Below are 10,121 nucleotides of genomic sequence, written 5' to 3'. Positions count from 1 at the left end.
CAAATAAATATAACTTAATTAAATTGACTCTCAGGTGAACAGTAGTTCAGCACCCTCTCCACCAGTTGAATGCTTTCATGAAATCCACAAAGGACTCTGGGTGTGTGTTTTTCATTCACCATACAGTCAGCTGCTCCACTTCATCTATGTAGGTGGACTCATCCTCCCCAGAGTAACATAAACTGCAAATTTGACAATGGTGCTGCTGTGGTGGGTTGTAACATAGCCATATGTCTAAAGATTTAAAAGCCCTGAAGAGTATCATGCTGACACTGATAGCTGAGGGAGCCTGAAGGTCATATGTGTTTACTGAGTCAAAGTCCTCTATCCACAGGAGCAGGTGGAACACTGGAGACACGCATAACACAATACATGTGCTGTTAAAAGTAAAACTAAAGTCAGTTAATATGACTGACTGGTCCTCCAGGTAGAGCGGAGAACGCAAAACTTCATCAACTCTATGACTGCTTCTCAAATCTGCAAAGAATTTCCTGTTTATTCATTTCCGACAAACCGAATGCACTCAAAAACAGCTTTGAGAAGCTAAAATTCCCATTGTTAAAGCATTTTCAACATGAAAGTTGTGCATTTTCAAACATCTTTTTTCGTTTTTTTCTGTTTTTCATTATTTTATTAAATTTTCAAATTGCCAAGTCAGAGACGTTTTGACTGTACAGAATACATATTCAAGATATCAGTAATGTCATTCTGACTAGTCAGAATGTTAATTTAAGATATCTTAAATAGAAAAGCTGTGTCAGATATCATTGATATCATTAAGATATCTCTAATCATTAAGATATCTCTAAATGAATTAGAGATAGCTTAAAAGGAAATTTGACCAGTCAAAATTACAATTCAAGATATCTTTAATTTAGTTTTGTCTAGTCATTATTTGCTTTTAAGACTAGTTTTCACTAGTCAAAACTACATATCTCCTATCCAAAAATAAATTTAAGATATCTTGAATTATGTTGTCATTGGAGATATTTTTAGTTAGAATTATGACTAGTCAAAACTAAAATAGAGATATCTTGAATTTACTTTAAGACTAGTCACAATTTAATTGAAGATATCCGAAATGTGTATTTCAGAGAGTCAGTAATTCATTGTAGATATCTTGGATTGAAGTCTCCATACAACTCAATGATAAAACTGACGTCATTTCGACTAGTCAGAATGTAATTCTAGATACAATACAGATGAATTCAGTGTGTCCAAAAGTTTGGACACACTTTCTCATTGAATTCAATGAGAAAGTGTGTCCAAACTTTTGGTCTGTACTGTATCTCAAATAGGTATTTTATCTAGTCAAAATATAATTAGAGATGTTTTAAATCGCTAAAATGTCTAGTCATAAAACAATTTGAGATATCCGGAATGTATGGGCAGACCATACGTTTGGTCCGGTGATCACAATTTGAGCAATACTTCTGTAGACCTATGATCTCTGTAATCTCAAGGTTCTAGGTTTCTATATTCAATCATAGAACTTTAGGGGATCAGATTACCTAATTCACCAGCCGTGAAGTATCTGGAGCAAATTGACTAATAAAACAATACCGAGCCGAATATTACCAAAACTTTGAGCATATAAAACAAACTACATCTCACTTGGTTTTCTTGGCTGCGCCTTCTTGTAAATAAAGAGTGACTTCACATTTGGATGATCGTCCAGAGCCATGGTTTGTTTTTTTAAAAATGAAGAGTTTCTATCAAATGCTGCCAGAACACCATTGTTTCAGCTTTCCAGGTCTGTCTGACCTCCCAGAGCAAATAATGATGCAACGAGCAGTTCACATCTGCTGGGTCCCTGCTAAGGCGCTGAAGAAACTGGCCTCAGTGTGAAAGGAAATATTTTCCCCAAATAACAGAAGAATCATTAGTCATGATTGTCTTTAAATAGATCTGCCCTTACTTTGTAAACAACCTGTTTTTGTCTGGCCACTACAAGGTTGCATGACTCCGTGTTGTAAACAAACTGAATATGATGAGCAAATACAGAAGGTCATTGTTTATTTCTAAAGCTTACACTGCAGCTGCTCAAAAAAAAAAAAAAAAAAAAAAGAAAACAGCAGGTGGATGTTTTGCTACTGTAAGTGGACATCAATCTTTTTTCTTTCCTGCATTGAGGATTAATCTTCAGTACAGCTTGCAAAAATTAAATTCATTGGTACTTACAAATTTGAGCATAAATCTCTGTTGTTATCCTTTTTGACACGTTCAGTTCTGTACTCAATGATTTCGGGATTGAATCTAATGTGGTCATAGGCCAGGATGATGGCTAACATTCCAACACAGGATTCTACTTTGAATTTAGCCATTTTAACCATTGTGGCTGAATGTGTGTTGAGGATCATCCTGCTGGAAGGTGAACCGCCATCTCTATCACAAGCCTTTTGCAATCTCTTAACCTGTTATGTTCTTTTCTGAGGTACAGCAATAATGTTCATGGGTCAATTTGACTCAGGGAGTGTTTAATTATGCAATAGTGCCAGAAACCAAAAAATTCCTCCAAAACATTTTTGTATCTGATTATTAACTCCAATACTAACTATTTCAATCAATATTTTTGCAGTGATGTTTTTTTAGTTCTCAGAAATTAATGATCAATGACGACAACCTACTCAGTTATGGTACTCATTTGGACATAAAAAATGGAATTTACATTTTTATGTCCACTGAAAAAAACTTAGACACAAAAGCGCAACAATTTCCTTGAAATTGATCCTTTGTAAATGTTTTTATATTACATTTTGATTCTTTTTTTCAATGGGTGATCTTAATAATTGAACTTGAGACATGTATACTGCTCTGGGTCAAATTGACCCACTGATTAAAATCAATATAAATGAGTCATGCAGAGTATTTATGTTTTCCTCCACTTCTGCTGAGTGTCCACTCTGTGTGGGGGGAGTTTGTCCATGGGAACAGAAAAGTTTCTCGTCAAAAGTTGTATGAACACCTGCTTTCTCGCAGTTTCCTAGTGAAGTAAAGAGAATAGTGATAAAGTGGGCTGGGGTGTGTTGGTGTGTACATGTATGTGTGTGGTGTGTTGTGTTTGTGTGGTGAAATATGGTTCATAGCTGCAAGGAAACACATAGCATTGGACATTTTTTAATCTTCTTTCGCACTTCAACTTGACTGCCGGGTCAAATTGACCCGAACAGTATCTATGTAACACGTAGACGCAAATGTGCAAATGTGTAAAATTAATACATTTTCAATTTATATGTAGAACATAACAGGAGGGTTAAGTTTTCTTCAAATATTGCCCTGTTTTAAACTCCATCTCCCTATATGAACTTCAAAAAACTCCCCTTCACCATGATGCTGCTACCACCGTGTGCCACCATGAGATTTGGTGGTAGTTAGAGCACATTTGGGTAGATATTTTAGAAAAAAAAATCAAGAGAAAACACACCTATGGGAAACCTATATTACTTGCATAAAAATCGAAATTGGAACCTTTAGACTTGCTTGCTGTAAGTAAACAGTGCCGGCCATTACAGCTTCCACTATTCACCTCTTTTTATTAAAGAAATGAATATCTTTTTCAACCACAAAATTTTACATGTGTGCGCATTTTATTTGTTAGTATTCATTTATATTTGGATTTTGGTGAAAAAGATAGTTGTGACTACCTGCTCTTTTTGAACATTTCCAGTTATCTTTTACGTTTTTTGGTTTTTTTCTTAGATATTTTTGACATTTCTACCGCCATCATGAGCTACATGTCTAAGCTGAAAATGAAAATTGTAGCAATAGTTATTATGTGCCCGTTAAAATCTTCGAAGCGCAGATATGTGTGCACAAAAGTGTTAAAGTTTGTTGCACGATTCTGCCCTCAATCTGTGTTTACACATCTTGATCCTCTAGATGCTGCTGCTGCTGCAACCTGAAAAGTCGGACTGAGAATCCTCCTCCTGTTTCACGCAGTGCTCACACTTCAGAGCCGTGTGCTTATCCGTGGGAGAAAAACCCACCGGTTAAATCCAGTCTCCAGCCCTCCACCTTGTGGTCCACACGCAGCAATGGATCCCTGTACGCATTGCTGGAAATTGGGCATGGAAAACAAACACACACACTCACGCACACAGTTCACTGACACAGGTGGTTTGGACTAAATAAATGTGCTGCTATAAATAAACCCGAGCTAAAAATAAGCCGGACGGGGAAGAATGAAGGCTGTGTGAAAACATGAAGCTTGTGGGGTTAATGTTTGGAATGAATTAGTGAGCAGGAAGAATGGTTCAGCTGGAAGACAACATGGTTAAGGACCGACCTAAAATTACAGGGCAACAGATGCGCAGTCTAAACATCTAAAGCAACCCGATAGCTCAGTGGAGAAAGACAGTCATATCATAATGCAGGCATGTAGGCCCTGTATTGAGTGAGTCAGTCTTTCCGACAGAACACCCCCCCCCCCCCCCCCGCCCCCCCAAAAAGCCTCCTTTTAACAAACCCAAAGTGCAAAAAGAACATGCATCACCAGAATCACCTTTTGTTTATTTGTAATTCATATATGTTGTGTAAATTAGTTTACACGGAGCCTAAAAGCAGCTGCACTTACTTTTCCACTTATGCTAAATGAATAAAACAACATACAAGGTGATATTGCGCCGATTTTAAAAGCATCCACTGCGGCTCTCCTGGTAATTATTTTCATGTCTCGGCTTCCTTTAAATCCCTGATTTGGGTTTAATTTGTCGTCGCCTAATTTGCTTCACTTCCACGCTGTGACCTGCACACATGAGTGGTGTCGGTCAAACATGAAAACACTATCACTCAGCCAGTTCCACGGTGCGCGCTCCCCAAACCCCCCCTTCCTCTAACCCTCAAACTCCCTCCTGTCCCTCTGCCATTGGTCGGGCGCGGAGCGGGGGGGGGGCGGGTCCCGCAAGTGCAGCCGATTTAAAACGGTTTGGGGGAACTCAGCGCGAAGCATATTATCAAGACCGGTCCTCCAGAGACGCTAGGGAAGTCTCAGCTCGTTAGTGCTAAAGTAAATAATAAGCGGAGCGTTTAAACGGAGGCCACAGGAGCGTCTGGATTATATTTCAGACAGCTTGATCCAAGCCGGTCCACAGATGCGCAACAGGTAAGAGCAGTTTATTGCACAAACTATTTGTGATAAGACAGTAAACAAAGTAGTTTTAAAGTACTTTTATTTGAATTGTTTTTGATTAAACTCCTGACTTTGATGGGTTCAGATGTTTCTCTTTCACGCTCAGACTTCCTGCCTTTTACACAGTCCAAAGGCGCGCGGTCACATCTGTCTGACAGCCCTCGAAAAAGTTTTTAATTTATTCACTCATTTCATATTTTCTTTTTATGGGTAAAATGTGGACGTGGATCTCTATGTGCGGGATTGCCTCAGATTACAGCGCATTTTTCCAGCGCTGCACCTGTTAAAATGTGTCCTGCGGGTTTGGTACGTTCTGTCAGACAAGTAATAAATATTTCAAGTCATGTACAAGCAAGTATAACATGGTCAGGGAGTTTTGTGCATCTGTTTAACTTTCTGTGTTCAAAACAACCGGGAATACAAATGAAACGTGTCGCTTAGATTTGTATGCATTTAATTAATATTTAATAAGTTAAAGCAACATCCAACAGCAATGTGCTGTAAAACAATCAGACTTCATCCATCACGCTAAGCAGCCTGCATTGCATTTGACTGAGCAGGCACATCAAAATGAGTTTAAATTACCCACTGATATTTTACCCAGCTGTAGCTTTTGATGTTTAACACAGCAGAGAAGTTGCGTCAGCCATATGTTGCGCCGGTGTGAAACTTCACTATGAATCAGCAGTGTGGTACCGGTACATCTGAAGACGTTTCTAGCTCTCCTTACCTGCTTTTCTTTCACTTTTAAGCATTATGCAAGATACAGAATTTCACTACGAGTTTAAAAAAAAAAAAAAAAAATCATAGTTGAACTGGTCGATTAGGACTTTGTTGCCAGGACAGCCAGACGTAATGAGAGATGCTTTGGTTCTGCTGGGAGAAGCACAGCAGAAAGCTGAAATCCCTCCAGCGGGAGTTTGTTGTGAGTCAACAAGCTGTGCATCATAAATGGAGCTCATGCTTCTGCACCACAGAGCAAGTGCACAAACCCTGGGAGTGACATTAGGCAAAACTGTACCTGTGAACGACCAAAGGTTAACAAAATATGCAGATTTGAATGCCGACTAGACACAGACATTACACATTTTATCAGTTGTGTACAAAATTTATTTCATATATAGTATTTTGCAAATACATGACATTATGCTTTATATATTTGTGTAACTTTACAAGTTTTGTTGTATTTTGTATAATTTGTTGCATGTTATGTGAATTCTGACACAGAATGACACGTTTCCTTAGTAAAGAGAAAACCATTACTGTTTACCTGATCCAGTATTTGCCATATAAACTCTGTAATGCTGAACTGAATTGGAAATGATCAGATCATGAGGGGCATCTAAGAAAAGACTGCTTTGTAAATAGGCAAAAACTAGACTTAGGTGAAATTACTGTGCAATCTCTGTTAGTTCAAGCTGCAATATAAATCAGAGTAATATTTTTATGTTTGTCAAAATGGGGTAAAATCTGAGGTTGAGACAAGTTCCCTCATCCTTAGGCTTTAGGTTCTGATTGTTTTTCTCAGGCTGCATAAATGCTGCATAAATCCATCTCTAGTGATTTAATGTTGTTTTATGTTTTCTTATTTTAATAAAGTTTACTGATTCTGTTTTCACTAGTTTATCTAACAGATCATTATCTCTGTGTTTCTGCAGCAGATGTCGTCGATGAGGTCCAGTGGCCCAATGAAAGAGGAGTGACCACTTCACCCTCCTCCTGTTGCACTCCCATCCTGAGGCGTCCCTTCTGCCGCCTCATTTTGTCACCATTTTCTCCCTTAGTTGGTCTCCCAAAGCGTTTCAAAACTGTTTCTCCAACGCTTTTTCCAGAAACTCAGACTGTTCTCTAAAGTAGAAGCAGCACGGCCCTCCCAGACTGAGGTGATGGGAAGTGTGCGAGCCAGCCGCTACAGCACCGTGTCATCAGAAGAGGACAGCATGAAGCTCGCCACCACGGGGGTACCAAACGGCAAGGCTAAGGTGCACACGAGGCACCAGTCGCAGAGCCGCTTTGTGAAGAAAGACGGTCACTGCAATGTGCAGTTCATCAATGTGAGCGAGAAAGGTCAGCGCTACTTGGCTGACATCTTCACTACATGCGTGGACATCCGCTGGAGGTGGATGTTCATCATCTTCTGCCTCGCCTTCCTCCTGTCGTGGCTGTTCTTCGGCTGCATCTTCTGGCTTGTGGCCATCTTTCATGGGGACTTGGAAAGTGATACTAAGAAGTGCATCTCCAACGTGAGCAGCTTCACTGCTGCCTTTCTCTTCTCTATCGAGACTCAGACTACCATTGGCTACGGCTACAGATACGTGACAGAGGAATGCCCCGTTGCGGTCTTCATGGTGGTTTTTCAAAGCATTGTTGGATGCATCATTGATGCCTTCATCATTGGTGCGGTCATGGCCAAAATGGCAAAACCCAAAAAGAGAAACGAAACTCTGGTGTTTAGTCATAACGCCACAGTGGCCATGAGGGACACCAAGCTTTGCCTGATGTGGCGCGTGGGCAACTTGAGGAAGAGCCACCTGGTTGAGGCACACGTTCGAGCTCAACTTCTCAAATCTAGAATGACAGCGGAGGGAGAGTACATCCCTCTTGATCAAATGGACATAGATGTGGGCTTCGACAGTGGAGTCGACCGCATCTTTCTGGTCACCCCGATCACTATTGTCCATGAGATCAATGGGGACAGCCCCTTTTATAACATGAGCAAACAGGATCTGGAAAACTCAGACTTTGAAATTGTGGTGATCCTAGAGGGTATGGTGGAAGCCACAGCAATGACCACGCAATGCCGCAGTTCATACGTCGCCAACGAGATCCTGTGGGGCCACCGCTTCGAGCCTGTTCTCTTTGACGAGAAGAACTACTACAAGGTGGACTACTCTCGCTTCCACAAGACATATGAGGTGCTAAACACTCCTCTATGCAGTGCCAGAGACCTGGCAGAGAAAAAATACATCTTGTCCAACACCAATTCCTTCTGTTATGAAAATGAGATGGCACTAGACAAAAAGGAGGACACGGATGAGGGGAATGGGGGCAGTGTCGGTCCCGATGGCACCCAGATGGACAGCATCTCAGAAACTGAACACAGCCAAGCCATGGTGCCGCTGGAACCAAGGCCTCTGAGGCGAGAATCAGAAATATGACGACTCAGACTTCTCATGAGTGACTGAAATAAAAATAAAAAAACCAAACATCTCCTCTCTGCTCTGAAGGCTTGACAAGCCAAGTCAGGAACAAGGGGGAGTCAAGTGGTACTGCTGTGGGAAGCCGGAAAAGGTTCAGGACTCTATGTAAGGGTCTGTCTTAACTTTGACTACAGACAGTATGATGAAACACAGCACTATGAAGCATGTGCTGAATGCAGAACTAATTCTCCTCCAAGAACTCCCCACTAATATGTTCTCCGTCTCTGCAAAGAGGAAGCAGGTTGTTGTAATGACCTCAGAAGTGAAGAAATGTACCCGGTTGTCCCGTCTAGCAAGTACAAGGCGCTTTCTGAGTTTTCTTTAGAGTTTTAGTGCTGCTATACAATAGAGAAAATACACACTCGCATCTCTTTCATTTTGACGCTTTTACCTAGAACCAAAGAGTAAAAAAAGTCGGAACAAAGAAGGTACAAAGCAGAGTATTTGTTCGTGAGCTGGTCTCAGAGCAGATATCACAGACCATTGTCTCTGTATGCAATAAAGAAAATGTGTCCTCTGACATCACAGCGCTGATTCTCTGAGCTTATGTTTTACAGCAGTTGATCATAACGTCTGCTAAGAGCTGCTCAAATCAACTGAAATCTCTGAGCAGAGCAGTGTTATTCCCTCAAAACTGACAGAAATCATTAATTTAAAGAGAGTTAAAGGATTTAACTATGGGGGATGTGAATGTTCCAAAATAAGTGCTGCTATGGTGTTGCTTCAGTTGTTTTCTTTTCTGCAGTTTGTTACTGAAAAATACCAAAGAGTATTATTACCATAGTTATGTTTGTTTAAACCAACACCTGATTAGATTTGGTACAGAAAAGTAGAATACTGTAGGGAATTTTAATAATGTTTGTTTTTAAAGAATGTGTGTACAGTTTCTTTTAATATTTTTTTTTACAGTGATCATCCTTATCTTGAGCCACTTCATCAAGCCTTAATCTGAGCGGTCAGAATGAGGAGAGAAATCTAAGTTGTTTTTTGTAGTTTTCAGAACTAAAACATTTTTTTTTTTGGATGATTCTTTTTATTATTTTTGGCTTCAACTTGAATTAAAAATGTTTTTTACTAAAGACAAACCTACTTCACAGGTTTTAAAATATGATGAAGCAATGCAAGATTAGAAACTACAATCTCTGAATGAAGATTGTGTCATAACCTCTAACTGAATCCACTTCTTTTGCGATGTGAGAAGACTAAAGATCATCTTTCAACATCAACACTACTTGAGTCTTCATTCTGTGTTGAGAATGTAAGACTTGAAAAAAGAAAAAAAAAAGTTCAAAGCCAAATGTACTGTAACCCCAGCACATTTCTCTGCTGCACAAAGAAAACACATTTATATCCTGTATGTTTTGTTGAAAACAAACAAACAACAAAAAAAAAAACAGACGGAAAGCCGCTCGGCTACACATGTATATACTTGTCCTCCCTGTTGCAGTTGTTTTGTTAGGAGTCTTCCAAATGCACTGCAAAGCCACAGAATGTACAGATTTTTGTATTATTGTTATTATTATTGTACATTATATTATATTGTTATTTTTCAATAAAATGTCAATGGACACATAGAATCACTGTGTCACCAATAATTTCTCTTTCATTTATCACTTATTTCTTATAGGGTCAAGCATTTGGTATCAGCAAAATCCAATACTTGAGACATTAACAAGCAAATTCACAAGGCCTGTCAACAGAAAAGCTTTTGATGACATATGGTTTAAAATGAAGTACAAAGAGTAAAAAATAGGAGCCACAGTAGAAAACAACTAAAAAAAATAGAAATGCTG

The 10,121-nt window shown here is 39.5% G+C and overlaps 1 protein-coding gene across 2 annotated transcripts; it reads left to right on the top strand.

The window, feature by feature from the left end:
• The first annotated feature begins 4,934 nt into the window (after nucleotides 1-4,934).
• Nucleotides 4,935-9,905, top strand: kcnj2a (potassium inwardly rectifying channel subfamily J member 2a). Of its 2 annotated transcripts, none has more exons than XM_028030206.1 (2): nucleotides 4,935-5,101; nucleotides 6,790-9,905. In XM_028030206.1, the coding sequence occupies exon 2, from the start codon at nucleotides 7,015-7,017 to the stop codon at nucleotides 8,284-8,286; it is 1,272 nt and encodes a 423-aa protein (XP_027886007.1). In that variant the 5' UTR covers nucleotides 4,935-5,101; nucleotides 6,790-7,014; the 3' UTR covers nucleotides 8,287-9,905. The 2 variants fall into 2 exon arrangements, with proteins under 2 accessions (XP_027886007.1, XP_027886006.1); XM_028030205.1 differs by having other exon boundaries at nucleotides 6,787-9,905.
• The last annotated feature ends 216 nt before the right edge of the window (nucleotides 9,906-10,121 follow it).

The sequence above is a fragment of the Xiphophorus couchianus genome, chromosome 10, assembly GCF_001444195.1.
Source record: "Xiphophorus couchianus chromosome 10, X_couchianus-1.0, whole genome shotgun sequence".
In the NCBI taxonomy this organism is placed as follows: Eukaryota; Metazoa; Chordata; class Actinopteri; order Cyprinodontiformes; family Poeciliidae; genus Xiphophorus; species Xiphophorus couchianus.
Note: the sequence above shows the minus strand (reverse complement) of the source record. Positions and strands in the feature narration are given on the sequence as shown.

Excerpts from the sequence above, each read along its gene's own strand:
- kcnj2a (XM_028030206.1), top strand. The coding sequence starts at position 7,015 with ATGGGAAGTGTGCGAGCCAGCCGCTACAGCACCGTGTCATCAGAAGAG.